The sequence below is a fragment of the Ostrinia nubilalis genome, chromosome Z (assembly GCF_963855985.1).
Source record: "Ostrinia nubilalis chromosome Z, ilOstNubi1.1, whole genome shotgun sequence".
Lineage (NCBI taxonomy): Eukaryota > Metazoa > Arthropoda > Insecta > Lepidoptera > Crambidae > Ostrinia > Ostrinia nubilalis.
Window position 1 is genome coordinate 26,757,281 of NC_087119.1, and position 27,188 is coordinate 26,784,468.

Sequence of the window (27,188 nt, forward strand, 5' to 3'; positions counted from 1 at the left end):
CTACGGTTTATTTGAAGTTTTTGTAAAAATTGACTTCATTACTTCATTCAACAAGACTCTTGAATAAAATGAATTTACAGGAGCGCCATCTGGCGGGACGTCTACTGATATTTTTTCCCATGCCTTTTGCCTTCTTCTCTTTCCTAGAACCAATGGAACTTAGCAATAATCTAACATTATTAATTAGCGTTCATTACGTTTTAGTGCTCACTTTAAATAAATTGGTATACCTACAAAAATGCTTAGCTTTTTTCTAAATGTTAAATTATTAGGTTTTTACCTACACACTTATTAATAAAGCCTACACATAGTCAAATCAATCTATGATTTATAGACCTTTTTGAATTTTGATACAGGGCCCGTATGGCACGCTACTCCACTGGCTAATGGCCCTAACTCTTACTAAAATACCGCTTCTCATCCTTAATTGTATCCCTAGTTGATGATGGTTACTAAGAAATTGTTTCCCCCTTAGAATACAAGGTTTCCCCATACAATACTATTCTATTATTCGCGCTATTTTGTGCAACAAAAATGTATGTTAGTTAGTATCATGTGCTGTTGAACTTTTAGAAAAGTGTTAGCTGTAACAGCTGTTATTAAACATAATATTGACAGAACTATAGTGCTTAAATTATGAAAATGTTGTTAATTATAATTAAAATAGTTGCTTAGGTGCTTAGTTTAGTAATGGGGAAGGGGTTAAATAAAAACGAACAATTTAATTTTTAATTTTATTAGACAAAAATTTTACATATACTTATCAAGTAATATATTTCCACCTTAATATTGGTGGTACATCAGTGACCATTGCTACATAGGTCGGAATTTGGAATCACCAGCGGCAACCACTGCTCGCCATTTTATTTGATAAACCAGTTATTACATTAGAAATAAATATAAAATAAAGTTACTCTTACCTAAAAATGTTATTAGTCAATAGGGTAACATATAATTACCAAATAGACAATGCTGGCCTTCTAGGCCAAACTAAGGCCTGCGAGGATCGGCGCGTGTTCACACCGAGCGGTCGTAGTCGACTTCTTGTATCGCTTGTGATCTACGAAGGTTATTGTAGCTTATGAACCACCAAAACTGCCACGTTTCAAAATAAAAAGGAAAGGTGTGAATACGCCCTTACATTTTTATACTCGTAAGTCCTTCTGAACTTTTTCTTCAAAACAATGATGATGATGTTTGTTTATGAATGCATGTAGAAATTACACATAACTAAAACTGATATACAATCAAAATAAATATAGACACTTTTATTGTAAAAAAATAAACTCAAGACATTTCTTATGAACTTGCCCGTGTAAATAAACATTGAAAAATACGCTTGAAAGATTATAAATAAACATAATGATCAACTTAAAATATGTTAACAGGTAACTATAGTTATTTTAATATATTGCAAGATTGCAGAAACTTACGTAATTATTTAACAGCAAATTAAAGGATACCGATTTTACAATTTGCAAATAAAAATAATTGTAAAGGCTTCGTGGACAAAAATATCGTAAACAAATCAACTAAGTATATTGTTAAAGACCTGACCTATAAGGGCCCAGTTTAACATAAACAATTAAAACATGTAATTGGCAAGATAATGTTATTAAACGGAACAATGGTAGGTTAGCAGTACATAATTATTATTAACAATTATATTCTGACTTTGACATTCTCGATACATACTAAGTCTAGGCGTAGACCATCGATTTTTCGTCGGCCGATGATCAGTATGGGCATGTATGGGAGTGCACACATTACACCGATTTGATTTGGCCGATTCTTCATACAAATTAAAATTGGGCCAACTATCGGCCAACTAAAAATCGGTGGTCTGCTCCTAGTCTAATAATTCAGATCTACGAGACCAAACCGTAAGGCCCTCGTCACATCGCGCTTCAACCAGAGACTACGCGAAACAATAAGGAGCACCAGGCTAAGTTGATAAAAGTTTGAAAACGTTTCTTTCACAGCAAACAGCTCCTCTTAAAATTTCTGTGGACTCTTTGAGTTAGGTCTTGACTCGGTCTCTTATTTGTCAGAAGCTGAGGCGAGAGCTCTTACGAGGGTTATGTTGATCATCAACTCAATGGTAATCTGCACACCGGCCGAACGCTTTTCTAGTATTCATGGGCAGATATGCTTGCAAATTCAGCCGTAACACGATGGCTCAAGGTGCGAAATCGCAAACATATTCTGCACATCTTTATGATAAATCTTATGACACTGCCAATGATAATGTAGTTTCTTTCCAATGATATTCACTCCGCTGGCGCATGTTTTCAGAATGCACAGATAAAGACTGGTTTTGACCGAGAAGAATTAATAAAATAGATAGCGTAACGACTTATCTGCATCAAGATATATATATCAACACAGCTAATGCATCAAATAAGACATGGAATGTCTTGATCTTTGGTTTCAATAAATGTAACTTTTCACGAATGTAAAATGTATTGTGTGAGGGAATCGTGTTATGTACGTGTTGTATTATATTTGTTGTAGGTACTTAAAAATATCAGTATTCAAACCAGTGTCAACATCGTCGTTGCTAATAAATTATACAAACATCACTGACGACAAGAAGTGATTACAGGTTATGTAATATTTGAAATACATAAAAGTATTAAGATGTTGGCTTTTGTTCGGGTCAAATCGTTCGTAACAGAAAAATAAGTAGACGTGATAATAATTCTCGGTCAAAACATGCTTTTTTCACACCTTGAGCAATGATTCCACATAACAATTTATAACCATAGCAACTGCGTTATTGTGCTGTCAGGAACAAGCATACTTATCTTGTAGTCCCAACAAATGCTGATTTTCCCTCAATAGAGTTATGAGCCAAGCGCTTACTGCCACCCAAACAGTCGCTTGTTCCTGACCGTACTACGTAGTCGTCGGCCATGTTCACAGTTCGCTCGCATCATTTGTGTTAGTTTGGAATGTTTGTGGCTCACAGGCGGTACGATACACTGATGTTGTAACAGACCATAGACAGCATTCACAGTGCTAGCCAATCTCTAGGAACAATAGCCCCCTAAAGATCTCCATGGCTTATCCTTGTAAGTGGCTCTTTTCGTTCGTGTCGTTTGTACAAATTCCTACACTTGTTTACGATGACTATTGAGACTCGAACGAACTTCTCTCAAAAACACAAGTGGGCTAGCACACTAAACTCCGTCCTATCCTCAATCCCACACATGAAAATCATATTATAACATAAATCAATCGAATGAAATAATTTGTTTCAAAAGAACACCCTAGTCACAGCTAGGAATATAACTATATCGGATACTTTCTAACTCCCAAGTTTGCTCAAAACCCAGAGACGGATAAACGGGCAGTAAATTAAAGTTCTTCAACACTCTTGAAGAGATCAGGCCCATCAAACCTTAGCGGAGATCACGTCGCAACGACACTCAAACTGTTGGGAGTTACGACGACGGTATAAAGGTACAATATTAACACAATCAATTACAAGTGTTCCAAATTTGACCACGATCGGATACTGCCGCTTGCGCAACAAACTCAAATGTCCCCGAGTCTACGCCACAAGCGTCCCACGGTGGTATCGGAACCGCCACAGGTAATCATTTACTAGCATGATTCTCTGTGGCAGATGGAAGGTAACATGGTGTAACGTTTGTGGAATAGGACCCAGCTACTCTTCGCTGTATTTACTCTGCTACCCTATCCATTACAAAACTCCTCAGGGCTCTTGCCGAATTGTTCGAGTCCGCTGTTGCATGACGCCGCTCGCAGGCCGACACGTGGGACTTGTGGCTCGAATCCGCAGCCTTGGCCCGTAAGCGTGGCGGCTACGATTAGATGCAACTCACGGGTCGACTCAACCCAGATCCAACGCATCCTCGGTTATCCTATATTCCTAAAACGCGCAAATGGCGGTTCCCGACCGTGATCATGACACATGTCAGTGCGCCACTGACGTTGTTAATTCTAACGCCTCTTTCTTAGCCCATGATCGTTCTACGAGACAGTAATCGACACGTATTAAAACGAAATGTGACACTGAGGAACAAACTGTAGTTATTGAAAACTCATGTTATTACTATTACAGATAAGTAACTTCGGACTGGTGAGCTGGTTACATCGCAACAGTCCTCTTATAGACAACAAATGTTTAGACGCGTGTGCGTACATTATTAAAAGAACATATTCTTGAAGGGTAGCTGCGCGATCCGAAAACAATATCCAAACAAATCACGTTGAGATCTGTTACAGATATTTTGTCTTTGGTTGTTTATGAGTACCGGCAAACAAGTTGCGTTTTATTCAGGTTCGCGTGGCCACCCCTTACCTGCTAAGTGAATATAATATTAAACCCATGTTTCGCATGGCTTGCATCAAATTGTCTATGCTAAGGTGAATAATATCGTGTACATCTAGAAGTAATCTTGACTGTCTCAACTGACACCATCTTTCAAACCACAAATGATTGGTCATTCCTGACGTAACCGAGACACTGGCGGGGCAACAAGGGGAACACGGGGAATTACATTTAATCGATTATAAGCAAACCCTGCCTTCCCTGATGCCTATTAAATTGACAGCACAGATGAGATCAATCACTTCCACCGACGTCACAGGAAGGCAAACGATACAGACATTCATATTGAACCTTAACTAATTACTCACATTGAAGAAACTATTACGTGAATGTGCCCCTAAAATCTGGGTAAAAATGGGTTGAAACGGCAACATTGATATTTTTTCGACTGTCGAATTTCATCTCATTTCGGGCACCGTTACTCGCCTATATCCAACTCAAATGCCACCGAGCCTACGTCACAAGCATCATACGAGACTGACCACTCCATTCCCAACTGTTAGGGGCATTTGCCGAGACACTAGACTCCCTTCGTTGATTTAAGCTAGTGTTCAACGTGTGTTTAACTTTTGTAATAAGGCCAATAGTAGAGCGTGGTGTTTGTTCGCTGTAACAACCAGCAGCAAATGTTAGTTATTGTTCCCATCTCATTCATAACCTTGTCGATCTCCAATTAGAGATCGCCTCGTATTAACAGCGATGGCTGACCACGCCCTCCAAAACGGAGTCCCCGCTCAAAATTATGACTTATTTTAACAGCAACATTTCAACCCATTTAGTGTGTGGTAAAGCCTGGTCCGTGAGCACGTAGAATCCCGTCCAATGACCCCAAGCTACCCATCCTTATCGCTCGCGCGTAATTATATTGCTGTCGCGACTGTGTGACGCGCGCCCGCAGTGAGTGTGCGAGCGCGACAGCAACATAATTACGTGCGAGCGACAAGGATGGGCAGCTTGGGGTCATTGGACGGGATTCTACGTGCTCACGGACCAGGCTTTAGTAATCAAACGGCAACTACATTAGCTTACGGTATCGAGTTGCACGGGATCATTTGGGTTAGAAAGAGGGCGTAGAACGTTCAAGGGCTTTAGGGCAGGCCTAGGGCGGCGCTCCCGCCGCTAACATCACCTCGTCGAAGGCCTGCTCCAGGCAATGCTTCAGCTCCGCGTACGACACCACCAGGACACTTTGCTCGTCCCGAGACATCAGCTCCACCTGACAAACCGAATCACTTTGTTTTAACACGTATAGCTATGTACTTGTACATACAACTAGCTCTAACTATAGCTCTAGCGATTAACTCAGAGGTATGAGAGCGGCACGGGAGGAGTGACATGACATATTATGACGTTACGTGACAAGCATACAAATCTAAAGTCTCGCTTACATTTGACGTAACAAAAAACACCCTCCATTTAACTTAAAAAAATCTCAAAAAAATATAACGTGGAAAAGGAGAGCTCTTGTCTAATAGTTTTAATAGAAAATTTTCCTTTGTTAGCACGTGCTCCTGCGCATGGATAGCGCGTGATGCGAAACAAATGAATGCGTTTGATAATACATCACGTTTGGAGAGCTCAACATCTATCAGCCACCCCTTATAAATATTTACAACGGAAAGATTTTCTGCATTCAGCCATTTCAATGGACATTTCATATGTTGATGTTATGGACCACATCGGTGCTGCAATCGTGAATATTTAGTGTTTGTCTCACTGACGCATTAGTTGACCTCTGCCGGAGCGATCTGAATGTCACGCTTGACTTGACCTACGACTACATTGTAGTTTACACGTAAAAAGGATAAAATTATTCTAAACCTGGAAATGACGTCAAATGCTACACTGATGAATATATGTAGGTCTTACCCGTATTGTTTATACAATTCACTGGTTGTCTATTCCTTGCATAAGAAAAATAAAAGATCTTGTTTACATTACAGCCCACTTACGTTACTTTAACGTCGCAAAGCCCAATTCTGGTGGTTGGGGCAGCCCAACTGGTTGAGGCAGTGCGCAAGGATTGCTTGGTCGATCTAGGGCCGGCCGTCGTGGAGTAGACCTTATGTCCAGGTGCGGAAGGGCGACATTACCTTCGCGTTGGTGCCCCCATCCAACTGGTTGAGGCAGTGGGTGAGGATTGCTTGGTCGATCCAGGGCCGGCCGTCGTGGAGTAGACCTTATGTCCAGGTGCAGAAGGGCGACATTACCTTCGCGTTGGTGTCCCATCCAACTGGTTGAGGCACTGCTCGAGGTCTTGGTCGATCCAGGGCCGGCGGTCGTAGAGTAGACCCTATGTCCAGGTGCGGAAGGGCGACATTACCTTCGCGTTGGTGCCCCATCCAACTGGTTGAGGCAGTGCGCAAGGATTGCTTGGTCGATCCAGGGCCGGCCGTCGTGGAGTAGACCTTATGTCCAGGTGCGGAAGGGCGACATTACCTTCGCGTTGGTGCCCCATCTAACTGGTTGAGGCAGTGCGCAAGGATTGCTTGGTCGATCCAGGGCCGGCCGTCGTGGAGAAGACCCTATGTCCAGGTGCAGAAGGGCGACATTACCTTCGCGTTGGTGCCCCATCCAACTGGTTGAGGCAGTGGGCGAGGTCTTGGTCGATCCAGGGCCGGCCGTCGTGGAGTAGACCTTATGTCCAGGTGCAGAAGGGCGACATTACCTTCTCGTTGGTGCCCCCATCCAACTGGTTGAGGCAGTGCGCAAGGATTGCTTGGTCGATCCAGGGCCGGCCGTCGTGGAGTAGACCTTATGTCCAGGTGCAGAAGGGCGACATTACCTTCGCGTTGGTGCCCCATCCAACTGGTTGAGGCAGTGGGCGAGGTCTTGGTCGATCCAGGGCCGGCCGTCGTGGAGTAGACCTTATGTCCAGGTGCAGAAGGGCGACATTACCTTCTCGTTGGTGCCCCCATCCAACTGGTTGAGGCAGTGCGCAAGGATTGCTTGGTCGATCCAGGGCCGGCCGTCGTGGAGTAGACCTTATGTCCAGGTGCAGAAGGGCGACATTACCTTCGCGTTGGTGCCCCATCCAACTGGTTGAGGCAGTGCGCTTGCTTGGTCGATCCAGGGCCGGCCGTCGTGGAGTAGACCTTATGTCCAGGTGCAGAAGGGCGACATTACCTTCGCGTTGGTGCCCCATCCAACTGGTTGATACAGTGCGCGAGGATTGCTTGGTCGATCCAGGGCCGGCCGTCGTGGAGTAGACCTTATGTCCAGGTGCAGAAGGGCGACATTACCTTCGCGTTGGTGCCCCATCCAACTGGTTGATACAGTGCGCGAGGATTGCTTGGTCGATCCAGGGCCGGCCGTCGTGGAGTAGACCTTATGTCCAGGTGCAGAAGGGCGACATTACCTTCGCGTTGGTGCCCCATCCAACTGGTTGATACAGTGCGCGAGGATTGCTTGGTCGATCCAGGGCCGGCCGTCGTGGAGTAGACCTTATGTCCAGGTGCAGAAGGGCGACATTACCTTCGCGTTGGTGCCCCCATCCAACTGGTTGAGGCAGTGGGCGAGGTGGGCTTGGTCGATCCAGGGTCGGCCATCTTCGGTCACCGCATGGAATAGGTAGTCCCGGAACAGTTTGAGCATGTACCGATCGCCTGTCTCGGACCACGACGCGTCCATGTTCAGCCTGCGCGAAAAGATAATAACGTTAAAAGGTGTATGTAATCAGTTGGTTAATATAATCGTTAATTATGTTAGGTTTTGTGTGGCAAGTTAATTGTTATGTTAAAAGCTTTTTAAATCTTATTCGATCTATTCAGAAAGTACTAAACTCGGAACTAATAACTAGTTTAAACGTTGCCCGCTCCTGTACGGTGACGAGAAATTACAAATATCTGTATCTTAGGATTTAGTGTTTTTTTGAGAAAGAAAAGCACTTGATGATTTGATGATCAAGACCAGAGAAATGTAAGAATATAAATAAAACATGCATATTCCCCTTAAAAGTTGAGTTTTAGGGGCTAGAACTAAGTATGTTTAGGGAAGCTGTGCCTTGGATTTATTGGTTATTATGTTTATTATCCAATCGTAGGTACTCTTTGGTACGCATGAGCACACAATTTTATAAATAGACTACACAAATATAACAAAGTTTTCTTTATTCTTCTTTACGTATTGTCAAATCTAATGCCGAATTAGTGTATCATTGCAGGCCACACGATTATGGCATTTATCGCGTTGCAGCAACGATTTGTGATGACGAAACTCACTCTGGACGCTCGTTGATAACGCCGAGCTTGATAAGGATGCGGAGGAGGCGACCGTTGTCTATTTCGCGAGCCAGCTGTTCCTCGAATGCGTCCGCGCGACGTTCGAGCGCCTCCACCTACGAAACAGACAAGCTGCGCTTACGACATAAGACAATTAGACACCGCGAGCTGAACGACTTGCAGCGCCATCTATTGCTTAAATTTAGAACTTCGCGCATGCTTATACAAAACAACTAAAGCCCACCGATCAGTGGCACGTTCGACGCAAATAACCCTTGCAAGATTAATTTAACGTTTTACGTACAATATTACCAGCGAAAGGCACATAATTTACTTAGCTATGTTTAATTTAATAACATATAAAACAGTTAAAACACTTTGGATACCTGCATTAGTTCCTTGAGTGCGAAGAAAAAATTTGAGTATGTTTGAAATCATGGAGGGTTGCAAACATCACATGAGTAACAAAAAGTTTGTATGACACAACACAACACAAGACATCATCAAGCATGACAACACAATACTAACAAGTTTGCTTTGCCAAAGTTCAGCTGACTGACCCAACAAGCTGCCTTAATATGGCTTGCTGAGTCAATAGAGAAGTTGATGGCAGATGAAAGCATTCGGAAAGAAGCAAGTACATAGTAGTGAGGATATGAACATACCTGAGTATAGAACCTTGCGCCAATCATCGGCATAAGATCGGTGACGGAGCGGCGCGTCGGTGTCGTAGAAAGCAGGTACCTGTACACAACAAACATTCTAAGTTCGCGGTGCAAGCAGAGTCGCCCAGACAGAAGCACACTGGCCGATCAATGTCTTAGAATACATCGAAGCCAACTGCATGCTGTCTACAATACATATCGGTGTTTTCTGTTTCGTTTTTCCAGTTTCCTGTGCATGCAACCTCGTATAACTGATAGTACATAAGATATTATGTATTTCCCAAAAACGTATTTTGAAAGTAGAATTAATTGGGCAATTGGGCATCTAAATAAATATAACTCAAAGGTGACTGACTGACTGACATAGTGAATTAGTGATCTATCAACGCACAGCCCAAACCACTGGACGGATCAAGCTGAAATTTGGCATGCAGGTAGATGTTATGTCGTAGGCATCCGCTAAGAAAGGATTTTACGAAACTCCACCCCTAAGGGGGTAAAGCTGGATCCACGTGTATGAAGTCGCGGGCGGCTGCTAATCTAAATCTTCTAAATATATAAAAGGAGAAACTGACTGACTGACATATCAACGCACAGCCTAAACGGCTAAACATAGGCACTTGAAATTTGGAAGGGACGTAGCTTAGGTACCGTAGAGGTGCACTAAGAATGGAATTCCCGAAATTCCCACGGGAACGGGAATTAGCGGGAAAATCCTTTTGTATGAAAAATCTAAACAGCTTAAGTTAGACGCTTGAAATTTGGCATGCAGGTAACTTAGTAAACTTAAAGCTTAGTTACAACAGGATATTGCGGGTTTTTTTAATTTAATTTATGCCTATTAAAAGAAAACACCATTTTATATACATATATGTAATAAGAACATATATTTTTACATAGCTTTCCACATGCGTGACTAGATCGGCTTTTGACTTGCCACATTTAAGAATCACCCGAGATACATAAAATACAGGCCAAAGACGGCAATACGACAATAAATTTCACATTATTTATTTGATGTTGGTAGCTCCTACTTTGCTTATAGAACAAATAAAAGCCACACAAATATCTACTTTTATCAAAGGACGAAAATTGACACTATGCTGTTTAAATACGACAAGTTAAAAAGAAAACATTATTTTATTTTTGATTTCAATTTCGTTGTGATGTAATAAAATGCATATTATTGCTTATGTTAAAAGCATAGGAACCACAGAGCGGTTAATTTAAATAACTAAAATATTGCATTATGCATACCATAGGTATCATTTCATTAAATTTGACCATACTATGATTTATAATGGTGGTGAAGGTAATGCCACCCTGGCTGGCTGCCACAACATACAAATAGACAAACAATTTTAAGATGGTTTTACCAACTAATTTGTACCTATTTGGTGGTAACAAAAAAAGTATTTTTGTGCAAAAAATATTATTCTTGCAATAAGTCAAAGCTAAAAGTGCTTGATATTTTTAATACTCATACGAACGAGTACATTAATTGATTGTATTTATTGTGGTATAGTCGTCTCTAGCCTGTACCAATAACGGGTAAAAAAATGCGTTCTTACATTCGGCCCGTACGGGAATAGAACCCGCAACCGCTGGCTGTTGATCGCGAAAAAAACCAATCATAAATCGTTCGCCGCAGCTAGATCGAGGCGTCATCTCAGCTTGCAGGGCCGGATTTAGGGGCAAAATGTACAGCACTTCACGTCCACACAAGGGCAATTAAAAAATATTTTTTGCCAATACAAAAAAATGCAAACTCTATAATTATACGGGCTGACTTTTTAATGACTGCACCAAAGTTTAAAACGTTTTACTCACCAATTTAATCATAGAAATTTTTACTACGTCACTAAAACTAAATTCAAGAAAAAAATTGTGCTCTATCTACAGTCTAAATGATATGAGATGAAAATTTATGAAAAAGCAGTTTTTTTTCTATTTCACTACTGATCCTATAGTGAAAGTTGTTCATGTAATAGAACATATTACAGTCATTAAAAATCAGCTGTATAAATAGCATTGTTATTCATTAATCATTACTGTCTTTACAAATGTTAATGAGTTGCGATGTTAGTAAAAAAAAGAGGCAACAAAATTAGCAAAGCGTAAAGGTAAAGTGTTTTTTATACAGGGTGTTTGGTAAATGGGTATATGAGCCGACACTAACCCATGTTAACATGGGCATATAAATGGTATGGTGAAGTCAGAAATTTGATATCATCATTTGAATTTTTTAAATTTTCATACTAAATAAATTTTATAAAATCAGATTTGTATGAAAATTAAAATAATTAAAATTATGACATCAATTTTCTGACTTCACCATACCATTTATATGCACATGTTAACATGGGCTAGTGTCGGCTCATATACCCATTTACCTAACACCCTGTATATTTGGCTAAAACGAGTGCTAAGAACAACAGCAGCTAAAACTCTAAATCCGGCCCTGCGCGGCATGCCAGGGCCACACTTACAGTATCAGGTTCTTGAGGTCCGCGGAGTAGGTGCGCGACACGAGGTCCATTGATGCCGGCAGGTTGTCGCAATGCACCGTCCGGCACGCCAGCGCCAGTGCAAGCCGGCCCAGCGCCGTCAGGTCTTCTTGCTGGGCCTGACGCAGAGGACAGTTTATGCCGCAGTTTTTTAGCACAAGGCCGGTATTTGACCACAATCGCACATGTTAAGTGGGATGCAGTCTAGGATGGTACATATCTGCCCTGTAAGTGCCTATTCACTCTCGCCTTAAAAGGCCCGGATTATAGTCTTCGGGAAAGACAGCAGCAGGCAACGAATTCCAGTCCCTAGCTGTTCGCATTATAAAAGAGTCATCGAAACGCTTAGTGCGAACAGGTGGAATGTCAACAATATAGGGATGGTACGCTAACCTGCGTCTGGTTCCCGATGATGGAATTAGTTCGTATAATTCTTTCGCACATACTCCGAAGTGTAGCCTGTAGAAAAGCGATAGAGATAGTTACACTATCCGTGAACTTGATCGAATCAGACAGTGTCAACACGCAGTTCAGTTTGTTTCGCCGTACGTCGCCCATACTTCTGTGCGCGTAATCGCGCTTGTGTTCGATCTACTTCGCGCATCGTGCAACTAGGTCTATAGGAATAAGATCGTCAGCCGGGCTTCTATTGGAATTGGTAAGGTAGCAGGAAGGCGTTAGATACTAGCTGCTATTATTCAGTCAATTTGGAAATCATTGGGGGAGGCCTATGTTCAGCGGTGGACAGGGTGGAAAAAAATCATGATTTATTTATTTTAATAAAAAAAATCAGATTTTTTAAAAAAATCACGATTTTTTTGATTTGTTTGATTTTTTCGATTTTTATTACGTTTTGCGATCATTTCTTTAGATTTTATTACGGAAAACATTTTTATTTACGTAGAATTGATGTATAGAGCTGGCAACACCACCAAAAAATAAATTGTGTGGTTATCTAAAAAATCGCAAACATGTTTGTACGAAAAAAAAAATTTTTTTCTGATTCTCTATACAAAACATCAATTTCATACATTAACACCTATTAATAACATTGTTTTCGAACATTACAGTTGATTAATATAAACTCCCAGCCTTTCATTAATTCCATTTTCGGCATTTGATTTAAATCAGTGATTTTTATTAAAAAAATCATGCAATATAAATCGTGATTTAAATCATGCAACCCTGGCGGTGGACGTCCTGTGGCTGAGATAATGGCGATGAAGATCATCAGGCCTTCTTGCTGGGCTTGATAAAACAGTGGACATTTTACCCTATTTCTATTGGAATAAGTAAGGTAGCAGGAAGGCGTTGGATACAGGCTGCTAGCAACCAATTAATTTGGAAATCATTGAAGGAGACCTACTTTTGGCAGTGGAATATAGAATATAATAATGATGATGATGAAGATCGTCAGGTCTTCTTGCTGGACCTAACACAACAGCGGATATTTTACCTTATATCTATTGGAATAAGATTTCATCGTTTTGTCAATAGTGATGTACTGTCGTGGATAGTCACAAAGTAACAATGGCAGGAATTATGGTGAACACCACTTCATAATGTCGGCATATTATGACACATTACGCATATGCGTATGCTTGATGCGTGAGGCATATGCCACATGTAAATGACACTTGTGTCAAAAACTGTTTCTTTTTATCCACAACGAGGAAGCTCTTGGCCTGTATTTCACCTGACGGTAAGTGATGATCAGGCCGTAGGTGGAAGCGAGCTTCACCCGGAATCCTCCACGGAGGAACTGGCTATCTTACCACAGAATAATAATAAGTACTACGTACAGAAGTTTTACTTCGCGAAGGTATTTAAAAAAATGTATGCTCAATGTCATTAACAATATGGTGTAATTTAGCCTGTCTCAAGAGTCAAGCACCATTTTGTTGACAAACGTCAGTGATCGGCACTGCGCCGAAGCTATAGGGCTGACTTCGGTAAAATGATGTGACGTGAGGTGCCAAACTGCGGAAAATGGCGGAGGAAATACATGATTTAGCATGACTAATATTAACTACTTGTTTACCTCTCAGTGTCTTGAGGCAACTTAAAAAAGTACATTCTGTGTTTTTATTATTATTTAGGCAGTTAAATACTGCACAGTATTTAGTACACCATTTTCTTTACTTTCTTCCATCATACACAAGAATACGCGTGCGTGAGTCAATGTTCGCTCGTATGTGAGGCCTTGTCGAATAGTATCCTGTAGGTGGGCCATCGTGCGTGTTTTGTTTTCGATGTAAACTCGCGGAGATGAACAGGCCTGATCTTACCTCTAACTGCCGAAAATGAATCTTAATAAGGCACATAATAATGAGTTATAAAGCAACGTTTACCTGCGTGACGTCGTTGGCCGTCGGGTGGAGAGCATCAGCAGCGCCGCACCACGCTATCCTCACCCGGCATCCGTTCATTATGACCTTCGTAGGGTCCAACGTTCTGTGGACAATAATGCGCTTTAACAAGGTGAACCACCACCCATGGTTCTTCCTGCCTCACGGCGTACGAACCGAATCTCGGGAGAGCGCGCGGGTACTTGCTCTGGGCTCTTTTCCCCGGGCGCTTTGCTTGACTCCCTACAATTTTTTTTGATCCATGTCCCTTCTCATAGTCTTCTCATTAACAAGGTGAACCGATGACCTCATAAAGGTAGCAGGAAGGCGCTAGATGCAGGCCGCCACCAACCGGCCATGGCCATTGTGGAAATCATTGGGGGAGGCCTATGTTCAGCAGTGGACGTTCTATGACTGAAATGATGATGGAAATTGTTTGCTCAACGTAGCAAGATCCATCCCATAAGGCCTTTATGATCCTGTGTCACGTTGCTAGTCAGATACCTTGCTGCTGTGTGGTTACAGTGATATACATAATCACCTCGCTAATAAGTGGTCAGATAAGGACATATCTTAATGCTGCATTGTCACAGAGCGATATACTTGTTGCTAAAGTCAGATATCTTGCGGTCACATAACGACATAAGTTGCAGCCGCGTGGTGGCTATGCGATAAGTCCCGCTAACGTTGGATGTGCCATAGTTTGGTTACGGAGCTATGTATGTGGTCATAAAGCGGCTAATTCCTGCTAAAGTTCGACACCATATTATTGTCGAAGAATAGGCTAGATGACAAAATTTCAATTATTTGTCCGTCAATTTATTACCATTAGAAAATATTAGACTCGTATATTTTATTTTCTTTCATAATTAAATAATAACAGTGCTACATCGAGTTTAAATGGCGCGTTACGTCACGCAGAATTTTTACATAGAAGTGACGTCACGCGACATTTAAACTTAATATAATACTGTAATTATTCGATTATGAAAAAAAAAAATACGTGTCCAATATTTTTTTATTATCTGTCTGGACGGACTAAATATAATTTCGCTTTCACTACCCAATTGTGCACACGACAGCACACCAGGTTACCCATTTTTGTTGCAAACTCGCCCCTATTGCAGATCATAAAACTCATTTATTTCTGCAAATAGGCTTAAAAAAAGCACTTTTACACGTCCCAGTACTAACCCTACCACTGCTTCAGGACAATAAATGGGCCAGTGCTGAGAAGAAGCAGCGCAAGAACTGTACAAGAACCCACAGTGGTTACCTTGACGTGCCGTCGTACGAAGTATGCATAAATTTTTATCACCGAAAAAAAAACTGGGTAATGAGTTATTGATAGTGATCCTATTTAAAAAAGCTAAATAAAGTTACTCAAAATTTCATCCCAAAATTGGTAATTTATGGACACACGCGTCTCTAGCACTATTTACGTAAGATAATGTAACATTTATTAGAACTAAAAATTACTTGAAGTTAGCTAAGTAAATAATAATAACACTGGAAGCGCGGTCGAGGCGTGAGCGAGACAGACAGATCGGGCAATGTGCGAGCGCATACGACTACTCTAGCGAGCAGCGGAGTGCCCCAGCTGTGACGCGTAAAATACGGACTAAAGAAAATTTAAGAGCCATTTCACAAAAATATTCCGCGCGAATTTAGGTAAAAGCTGACAACGCAACGTCAAAAGAGTAAAAAGAACGCTGAAAAGGACAAAAAAATCTTGAGCCGTGACCGTATTAAGACTTGATTTAAGTTATTAATTTTAAGGTAGAATGAGGTATTCAAACTTGATTAATTAATTTAAATTTTTAATAGAGTTTATATTATTGGTATAATATGTAAAATATAATAATAATAATAATAATAATATCGTTTATTTCTCACCATAACCGTATACAAACAAGGTTCATTACAAAACATAATTATGCTAGTATACAGTAAAATATTGGCTATGGTGGGCTGACACCTGAACTAGGTAATGACACCTGTATCTCAAGTAGTCAGCCCTCCACCTCATAAAAGTTACTGATTTACATTTATTATGTGGGTACGTACACTAAACTAAACTATTTCGGAAGTAGTCCTCAGTGCAGCGCTGTGTGTAATCACGTAATGCAGAGATAATGCGTAGTGTATTAGTGTGAGTATCGTGCGCGGGTGATTGTGCGAAGGAGACGGTAGGTGTCCAGTGATGCGCTCGTTACTACGGGTGCGAGAAAATCAGCACGATGTTTTTAGTGACGTGCGTGTGAGCATGATTGTGAGCGCGCGACATGTGGTATGGGATATGGCCTAAGCGACAGCGATTTTTACCCGACTACGGCAAAACAAAAGAAGGGTTATGATTTTGACATGCTATGTATGTATGTATGCATGTATGCATGTATTCATGTATGCATGTGTGCATGTATGTATGTATGTATGTATGTATGTAAATGTATGTATGTATGTATGTTCATCTGTTCCCTCGTAACTTCTAAACTACTTATAAACTACTTATCTATTATAATATATTAAGTACAAAATAAAGACAGTCACATAGTGAAAAATAAATCTGCCCCCTTACAGCTCCATCATCGGACCCTGGATACGAATAATGAAACACGAATAGGTATAATATGTAAAATATATTAAGTACAAAATAAAGACAGTGACATAGTGAAAAAAAAATCTGCCCCCTTACAGCTCCATCATCGGACCCTGGATACGAAATATTCGTCAAGGCGAATCACACAAGCCCAAACTCCATATGGTTTTATTGTTTTGTTACGGAGGTGGCCATTGCATCTCCTCCAGATCCATTATCAGACAGAGCTAAGAAATAAATAAATAAATATTATTATAAGTAAACAAATAACTAAAATAATTCATCTTACTATCTTACTTTTTACTAGTCTTACTAATATTATAAATACGAAAGTTTGTGTGGATGTCTGGATGTTTGTTACACTTTCACGCAAAAACTACTGAACAGATTTTGATGAAACTTTACAGTACAGTACAGCAGTACTAGGCAGTCTGTGTTCAACTATCACTCGGGTCGGACGTTCCTATCGCAAGACCTTTGGTTCACTCAGTTCCGATACGACTCTAGTGCTGTGTGTAATTATTTTCGTTAATACACTGAGTTTATTAATTTCTACGAGTGGATTTCATTTTGCCTGAGACCTACGCCATGAACCCTGAACCAGAAGACCCTGTCGCCAGCGACAGCGACGCTCATCCATCCCTGGCGTCGACCAGAATAACAATGTATAGGCTATAATTTATGACGATCTGTGACAAACTAAATTTCAAGCGGGTGAAGCCGCGGGCAATACTACATATTTCATACTAGCTTTTTGCCCGCGACTTCTTCTGCGATGAAGTGGAAAATAGTTCTAATAGAATTAAAATATTCTAAGAAAATTAATTTTGTTAAATGAATATATTTTTTGATATAAAATCTACACATCATTATGTTTAAATATTTGAATACTTACAAAATTATGAGATCTTTCTAAAACAAAATTAAAACACTACACCTGCCGCAGATTTCTTTGTAAACAATGTTTTTTTTTGTTTTTCCTTCAGGTGCTAAAATCACCAGGCTATTGTGTGCGCATACTCTGGAGTATTCCACATACAACTGGTCATCGGAAAAGCATAGATTTCCATTAAGTCTACTCCCGCTACCATATGGAACTCCCCTAAAACTCGTGAGGGCGCCAACACTTGCTTTTTATCGAAAATTAGTATGAGCAGCTGCGCACGCGGTTGCCCGTTGCAGGCTCTATGCAACCACACTATTTTAAACCGTGGTCCCTAAGCATGAGATGGGAAACTGCACTCTCTTGAATTCTCTTGAATTTGATGGTGTTAGGGGAATCCTAGGAATGAATACAGACTTTCCAATGGAATCTCCTCATCAATATTGCGAAATTGCGAGTTGCAATGCAATGTTACGTTTTCACTTGTTATTTTATTGTAATCTGACCTTGATTTTTCAAACACGTGTCAACATAAAAAAAAAAATTAAATCAAAAGTACTAAGGAATATTTTATTGATATCAACTTAGAAACAAGCACAGATCACAGAAACTAAAGGGAAATGTGACAAGGGACAAATTGGAACATATTGCTTGTGAAAGCAATGATGACACTAGCGACGTCATTATGTAAACAGTTTATATTGCTTGCATAGTACTAAAGATTATTCGAACGTTGAAAACTGATACCGCAATGGATAATGAGCACATAATTTGATTTCTTTGTGTGTGTGAATTTCTAATACGACACTGAGTTTCGAACTCAGCGCATTACTTAGCATCTCTCTATATTTCTATGGAACCAAGTTATCTCCAAAATAACATCCCACACCTTTTTAACCTAGTCAGGTAATAATTTTAATAAAATACGAAGCACGTCATCTATCAATAGGATATATGTATATTTTAGAAGTTAATAAATTATGCATAAAATATAAACACTTTAGAAGTTTAGTTAAATCGTAGAATTTCTGAAAAACAAGTACTAAAATCGTACTGAAAAAAAAAGTATTAACATGTTATCTAATTTATTTATTAAACGTCGAATTTTATCAAAGATTTTGGACTAAAGTTTTTGAAAATATTTTATAGCCTACATAGAAAAAAAATAGGATTCTAAATCGTGAAAGAAATTTTTTTCGGAGCCTATTGCCTCCAAACAAACAAACAAACAATTAAATCTTTCCTCTTTTATTAGTATAGATTTAACAACAAAACAAAACGCTTCTTTTTCTTCTTCACGAAACAAAACTCAAAGCGGATAAATAAATAAACAAATCTTTGGACAATTTCACAGCGCCATCTAGTCCAAAAGTAGGCAACCAATATGCTTGTGTTAAGGGTGCTATCATAATGGATATACTTTTTTATAATTTATTTATTAAATTAAATACATGGTACCTACATATTATACATAGTTACACCCAGATCCGTCAAAGAAATTAAAATTCATCATTTCAATTTCTGCTCGGCCGGCCGACTCGAAACAGCCTCTCGGCATAGTATCAAATGTATTTGGTCGCCACGAACGCACGTAAACGTCACGGCGGGAAAAATGACACAGGTCCTGCCTTGACGGGCGCTCGCGCCATACTAATCGATGTCGGCTTGTGCATTGTAATTTATACTGATATTCACATCAATATTTTGACAAAGTGGTTACTAATATTTAAACAATAACTGTAGAAATTAATTCTACAATGAATATTCTTTATTTTGGGATACTTTTATTGCAGTTTATGCTGTGTTTTTAAACCAAAAACCACGATCAAAATGTGACGTTAATCTTCAAATTTGCCAAATTATTTTTAGATTTTACTCAATAATGGTAATGAAATTCAAGAATCTATTTCATTAATGGACTACAAGAATATATGTCCGATGATTACTATATATTTTTAAGCTTATTATATGAGCATAAATAATAGATACAGGACTTTGAAAATGAGTCTGCGGCAATTTTTTCGTAAAATGGTTGTGGGAGATGGGGCACTGTGAATTAAGCAAAAGAGTTTTAGTAAATCCGTTTCATTAATGGTCAACAACAAGGATTGACCTATCTTTCGCAGTTATTAAATAATCTCTGGGTGTTGCTTAAGATAGTAATTCATGCTTCCAAAATCTTAGAAATTCGCACGAAAATGTAAAATGGCTCTTAATTACAAAATTAACTTTATGAAAAAAAAAAATTTTTTTTACTTTAAATTTTTCACACATTTCTACATAACCTGTTAAAATTTTTTCGGTGATAAAAATGTAGTGGTGTATTGGTATATTGTTCTGTGGATAGGGCCCTAGGTACCTGCAGGCCAGCCCAGCGGAGTGGATGGCGCGGAGGGCAGCCGTGAGTTGCACCAGCAGGCTCCACAGCACCGCCTCCGGTAGCAAAGCGCCGCACGCCACGGCGCGGAGCATCGCGTTCTTCTACAAGGGGAAACGGGCTTCAGTGGGCTGAGTGTGAGTTTGCTCACTAGTGAGCGCGTTTAAAAAATGTATGAAAATTTTAGTTCTTGAAAGTTTCCCGCTAGGGGCGCTGTACAATCCGTCACACATTTAATGTCATTTTTGGACGCACTCACTAGTGAGCGCGTTTGAAAAAAACTCACACTCAGCCCTCAGCACACACAAACACATTTATACATACTGTTCATTAAGAAAAATCTAAAACGTTAAAATAACGGTATCGTTATTATAGCCAAAGAGCTGCTGTCATAGTGATTAGTGACATAGAAACATCACATTTAGACTAAGAGCTGGTGAACGCCAGACCTACGTCATTTTATAAAAGTTGAAAGTTTGTCAGCAATAGTCAGCATATGCTCCCAATATAGGATAGAATGTTGGTGAATCATGAAGTTTGGGTCACCGTGGCTTTGGCAGCTATCCTAAAAAAACTGTCTGGCTCATGTGGAAACAACTTCTAATCATTGCCCAAATATTATACATAAAAATCAGATTGAATATACAGAAAAAGCAACCGCAAAATTTAGGCCGTTATAGCATAAAAGCTGATTTTTATATAAAATATTAGGGCAATAATTAGAAATAGTTTCCTCATCAGCCAGACAGTTTTGACAGTTCCAACAGCCCGACGGATTAGCAAGCTGAAGTGGCAATGGGCAGGGCACATAGTAAGCAGAACTGACGGCCGATGGGGCAGCAAGGTTCTGGACATCCACCCACAAGGTGGACCGACGACCTGATAAAGGTAGCAGGAAGGCGCTGGATGCAGGCCGCTACCAACCGTACGATGTGGAAGTCATTGGGGAAGGCCTATGTTCAGCAGTGGACGTCCTGTGGCTGAAATGATGATAATGATGGTGATGGGGCATACCTGGTGGGTATACGGCCTCGGTGCATCCGGGTCGGACGAGAATGGGTCGTGGTAGGCCCCGTTGGCCTCCGCCGAGGAGCCCTGGCCGCCCGTGGCCAGGTACTTGCTCATCAGGTTGCCGCAGCCCGGGTGGTAGTCGTACACCAGGATCATGGCTGATGGAAAACACGCAGCTTAGAACAATGGGGAGGGCGAGCCAAATCACGAGCCCAACACCACTGTTAGTTTCAATGATTCGATTCGTCGATCGAAAACTCTCGGTTGTTATTTCAGCTCCTTTGAAATGAGTTACATTGCGGTTAAAGTACTTCAATTTTGTAACCTTCAAAGAAATAAAATCAATTTTTGACCTAATTGAAAGGACAAAACATTAGCTCGTTTTAAAAAAACTTATTGAAATAATTTGCCATTGTTGAGTTAAATCATACAAATATCATAACTGAGCTTCGTCAGATCAAAAAGTTTGATCACAAATTACGTTTTCTTTACGAAAGAAATAACTTTAAATAAGTATTGGGTCCATGTATTTGACTCGCTCCTATAAGCGTGAATAGTACCGGTATTGTCAGTCGCCCACAGCCCTACGAGCTCGCATCACCCGTGTCTACTGACAAGGGTAATAACGTTAAAGTCAAACACCTCTAGTTACTAAAACGTCAATAAAAACTCTTGCGGCTCGCCAACTATACGTGGATGCAAGCTTGGCACGCCAAAAATTTTGATCGCCGTAAGAGTAACAAAAAGTGCGTTATATTGTCATAAGTCAGCAGCATACACGTTAAGCTATAGCGAAGATATTGTCCGTGGTCACGCATACTATTCATAGCAATTCAGTATCAAGTAGGTAGGATCACAGAGGAGTGTTCTGTAATTTTTATGAAGATGCTACAGCTACATTGCTGAAAAGCTAGAGTATAACCCCCATACTAATAAAAAGTTACACACTTGTTGAACACTGTTTTAAAATGACATTTCCATACTAAACGTCACTTTAAAACACTGTTCAACGAGTGTGTAAGTTTTATTAGTAAGGGGGTAAGTGTCTACCTATTTACTGCTTTCATATAAATAAATACAACCATCATGTTATAAGTATTGGAATATAAAAATGAAAATCAAAAGGTCTTTGTATAGACTAGAGTTCACTAACTAACACCAATACATTCACTAACAATAACATACGAACACACACATACATATGAAAGATAAACGTATATCTCATAGACTCAACTAAATGACGAGTTTACAAAATCGTTTTATTTACAATACATTATAAAGAAAAAAGAACATTGTATGGGAGAATACTAGTTAAACTTATGAGGCTTAACCCAAAAAAGTTAATCGCGTTGAATACCGGTTAAAATGACATTTCCATAGTAAATGTCAGTTTAAACAAGTTTTAAACTTTTTGTATAGTCCAGTAGAATTAGCTTTTAAATCGGAAATAATTCCTACAAAAGATTTTATTGTTTTAATGGCTTCATTGGTTGCCCATTAATACTCTCCTAAGTTTTCGACTTCGACGGAGTTGTGCTTAAGTGGTGGGGGCCCCCGAAAGAGGCATTTTTTCGGTTTTCCGGTTATACCGCGTAAAGGACTTACCTTATCAAAAAGTGGTCTTCATGACGGTTGAAGGGCACTTAATCCTGCATTGAATAAGACCAAATTCATATGTTTTGGACAAACCGTTCTCGCGCTAAAGTTCGGCAAAGTAGAAAATATACGTATAATTAATGACCCTCTCCACGTCCAATGGTTTGTTACCCACAGGCTTCCAAGTCTTGAAAAGGGCCACCTCAACCAGTGTAACCCTATCAATGCTTACGAGCTTGATGCGCCTATCCTTGTTCGTCCCAGCCGTTCCTTAACTGCGGTTGCTGCACCTCTTCCTGGCACTCACCTGAACGACTCTGTGTTTCCTACTGTGGCTGCCCCTCTTCCTTGTATCCTCCTGCATGACTACGTTGCCTAGCCGTATGCCTGGTCTAAGGTTCGACGCCAAAAATCAACAAAAACAAGTTCATTATAAAACGCTGAAGAGTTTTTTGTTTGTTTGTTTGAACGCGCTAATCTTAAGAATTACTAGTTTGATTGAAATCATTATTTTTGTGTTGAATAGCTCATACATTGAGGAAGGCTATAGGATATATACAATCACTCTACGACTAATAGAGGCGAAGCAGTAAAGAAAAATGTTGCAAGCACGGGAAATAGTATTTAAACTATTTTCACTCGTACGAAGTTGATTTTGTGGCGTCGAACCTTGGACCAGGCATATGGCTAAGCAATGAAATCGTACAGGAGGGTACAAGGAAGAGGGGCAGCCACATTAGGTAACACAGAGTCGTTCAGGAGAGTGCCAGGAAGAGGTGCAGCAACAGCAGTTAAGGAACGGCTGGGACGAACAAGGATTAAGCGAATCAAACTCGTGAGCCTTGTTAGGGTTACACTGGTTAAGGCGACCCTTTACAAGGCTTGGAAGCATGTGGGTAACAAGCCATTGGACGTGGAGAGGGTCATTAATTATACGTATATTTTCTACTTTGCCGAACTTTAGCGCGAGAACGGTTTGTCCAAAACATATGAATTTGGTCTTATTCAATGCAGGATTAAGTGCCCTTTAACCGTCATGAAGACCACTTTTCGATAGGGTAAGTCCTTTACGCGGTATAACCGGAAAACCGAAAAAACGCCCCTTTCGGTGGCCCCCACCACTTAAGCACAACTCCGTCGAAGTCGAAAACTTAGGAGAGTCTTAATGGGCAACCAATGAAGCCATTAAAGCAAAAAAATCTTTTGTAGGAATTATTTCCGATTTAATCAATTTTTGTGTTTAATTCTACTGGCCTAGTAGGAAGGCCCATGCTTTTCAATAATGTAAGGTTGAAATCTAAAACTTCGGTGCATGCATTAGGCGAGTATGATCTCAGAATAGAATGAAATGAAATGAAATCACAACGAGACGTCAATATTACCCGATTTGACCGCTGCCAATATGTTCCATAACGATCATCCGACGCAGTATTCAAATATGCAATCGTATTCGGTCGAGCTGCACCTCAAAATGGGGTCCAACTTATGACAGTCAAATGAGCTTGACGCGATATTCAAGGTGGGCCCGCGGCCAATTCGCAGGGAGCTGTGGTTTTATAATCAGAAATTACGCGTATGTCTGTTCCCCTCTGTTTTAAGACAACACTTTTATGCTAGTGCGTCCACAAAGCTATCAGAAATGGACCTCATGTAGATTAAAACACGTTAAGACTGTCGCCATTACGATTTATCAATCAGTAAGTACACATTTAATTACCTTGCAATATACGTTTTTCAGAAATCAATAGAAATCTCACAAGCTTCGTGCGAACCATTCACAATAAACAGAAAGTAACACACAAGCAAATCCAAATGAAGTTGTTAAAGACAAATATTGCATCCATAAGAGCGTACATGAAAAAAGGACGCATATTTTATTTAAAACCGACATTACAAAGTCGATATCAATTTGTAAATCGATTGTTTTCGCCCCTGTGCGTCAAATTCACTGTATATATTTTTGAAGACTAAGATACATTATTTCAAGTTTTTGTGATGGGCATACAAATGAAATGACAAAATATTTTATGCAGCTACAAACAGGGTTAGTTTTTGCAATGGGCATACAAATGAAAAGGGGTTTGTTAGCAACGAGCTGAATTGCGACAGTCCTCCATTTGGCATGTTACATGGCTGCTAAACTTTTCAGGTATTGAGAAAGTTTGCTATTCACATTTAAGGACCAAAGTCTGAAACGGCTTCCATGGCTATTTTTAGGGCTTAGGAGGGCTTCTGAAAACATTTGCTTGACTTGACTTCGTGACGTCAGCTTTCAAGTTGCGCTATTCTGGGAGAAGCCTGTGTAACTAACTTTCCACAACTTCGAAAAAACTTTACAGACTGCTACTATTTGCGGTAACTTTGACCAAACATAGTACGACTTCTTGATGTTGTAATTGAATTGTATAATTTCTTTGGTTTATAATTAGGATAAAAGATGTATTAATTTTAAATCAGCTGGTAGGTTCAATAAAAATTTTGATTGTATGTAACGAAGAGTAGATTTAAGGTATTTTCACATGGCGAAGGGGCGTACATATAACACGCCTGCATGCCCCGGAGCAATGTGTTACACCTTAAACAAGTCGACCGGTGATTGCAGGCAGCTGTACAAGATGGCGGCATTCTCATTGGAGATGACCCGTGCATGCTGTGAAAGTATGTTACACTTCGACCAAGCTGTGCGGTGCGAGAACACTGATCTGGCCACGCCTCCGCAAAGCTTTGGTGGAAGTGCAGCAAATATGGATTTTTTCTGAAAGGAATAATGTAACTGTGACATAGATGTCTGCCAAATGAGTCCGACTTACAATGATCGCCGAACGCCTTGGTGGTGAAGCAGTCATGGAGACGGACCACATTGGGGTGGTCGATTTGTTTCCAGGCGTCCAGGCGTTTGTTGCCGACGCTGTTGTAGTTATGGAGGCGGCGGATGGCGTAGTGGTCGCCGCTGTGGCGATGCGCCGCGCGGAAGCTGGTCGCCATGGAGTGCGGCGCCGCGCTCTCCAGGGGCGTCAGATCAGAGTACATCTCCACATTCTCGGGCAAATCTGGGGAGGGAGATGGCTTCAGTGATTTTTGTCAGCGATCAGCGAACACGCAGGTTCCCGACTTTCCCATCCCCCATCTTTCTTTACGCAGCAGAGACATGGACAGTACGCGACTTGGAAAAGAGGAAGATAGATGCCCTAGAGATGTGGTGCTGGAGAAAGATGCTCGGGATATCATGGACAGAGTTCCGTACCAATGTGTCCATACTCCAGGAGCTCGGTGTCACTGAGCGTTTATCAACCGTAGTACAGTCGCGCATACTGCAATACTTCGGACATGTCTCGAGGCGGGATGACAACTCCATAGAACGACTGGTCGTCCAGGGAAAAGTCGAAGGAACCCGATCGCGTGGCAGGTCACCAATGCGCTGGACCGACCAAGTGAAAACAGCAGTGGGAGACGGCTTATGTGACTGCACCAGACAGTCTGCCAATAGAGAGAGATGGACCACCTGTTTTTGTGTAAGGTTACCATTTGGGAAGGCAGATAGCGTCAGTGACTTTGGCCAGCGATGCGGATAGATAAGGACGCAGGTTCCCGACTCATTACCACCTTAACTTTCTCTCTCTTATACTTTTAGCTCGTGCCGATCAGGAATGGAGTCGAAGAAGTCACTGTGGACCGACCACCTGTTTGTTTGTGTAAAGTTAGGTGCCTGCAGCGATCGACCTTGATTAATGCACCAGGAGCCAGCATCATTATGTCGTCACTCATAGACGGAACCGGTTTTCTACATTCTAAATTATTATGATATGAAATTGATTGATGGCATTCCAATATCGAAGTCCGGTCAGATTGTAATGATACCTGGGTATTGGCGCAGGTCAGTCTGCAAAAACACATCTTCATTGCGTTCGTAAATCTCGTTGCGAATGGTCTCCGGCTGGTAGAAGGACGCGGCCAGACCTGTCAGGACAAAAGACATTCACATTGGTATGAAGAACTACGACCAGCAGCATTTGGTTTAGGGCATTAGGTAAATAGTGAATATAGTTAACGGCAGTAGAAACTGGCAAGTGAAAATTTTTGTAACAAATGGAAGAGTTCGAAGCTTATAGCCAAGTTGTTCTGTTCGTGTCTCCAACAACTTTGCTATAAGTTAAGTATAACGTCAAAATCAAATATTCTTCAAATCAAGGCATCCTTAAAATTATGAATATTTGAAGTTTACCATCTTATTAACCAAAGTCAAAACCGTAAAATCACATAACATCAGTAAAACGTTGGGTTTGAAAGAGGATTTTCCCAGTAAAGGGATACAATAAGTATTTAATCGAGGACGTAATTTTTGTTCATGTGAGGTATCCACCTCAATTATAATGAGTCTCAGAATCATGAAGTATTTATCAAAAGTTCAATTCAAATTGTTCAGATTTACTCGTATGTTAGTAGGGAACATTATAGTCAATCTTTTCCTTCACAGGAGTAGGCCAATGTTTGATTGTTGTACACCGCTTCATTTATGTGCCAATAAGCGGTGCACTTTGAAGTACTTCTGAGAATAACCAACTGACAAAGGGGACCAATCGTATGCTTGTTGTTCGCAGGATGTTGCAGTTTTTCTTGTCCAT

The 27,188-nt window shown here is 40.5% G+C and overlaps 1 protein-coding gene across 1 annotated transcript; it reads right to left on the reverse strand.

Annotated features, from left to right (window-relative positions):
- Nucleotides 1-720: 720 nt before the first annotated feature.
- Nucleotides 721-27,188, reverse strand: LOC135086464 (PAN2-PAN3 deadenylation complex subunit PAN3-like). Its single transcript, XM_063981189.1, has 11 exons — nucleotides 27,128-27,188; nucleotides 26,425-26,523; nucleotides 25,377-25,616; nucleotides 20,974-21,128; nucleotides 19,942-20,063; nucleotides 14,104-14,206; nucleotides 11,735-11,871; nucleotides 9,246-9,324; nucleotides 8,581-8,696; nucleotides 7,835-7,997; nucleotides 721-5,576 (listed from the first exon to the last, which is right to left on the reverse strand). Exons 1-11 carry the CDS (start codon nucleotides 27,186-27,188, stop codon nucleotides 5,460-5,462), a joined length of 1,392 nt encoding a protein of 463 aa, XP_063837259.1. The 3' UTR covers nucleotides 721-5,459.

Coding starts and splice junctions, on each gene's coding strand:
- LOC135086464 (XM_063981189.1), bottom strand. CDS start 27,188: ATGGACAAGAAAAACTGCAACATCCTGCGAACAACAAGCATACGATTG. Junction 26,524..27,127: donor ACGATTGGTCCCCTTTGTCA/GTTGGTTATTCT, acceptor TTGTCCTGACAG/GTCTGGCCGCGTCCTTCTAC. Junction 20,064..20,973: donor CGAGGCCGTATACCCACCAG/GTATGCCCCATC, acceptor TTCCCCTTGTAG/AAGAACGCGATGCTCCGCGC.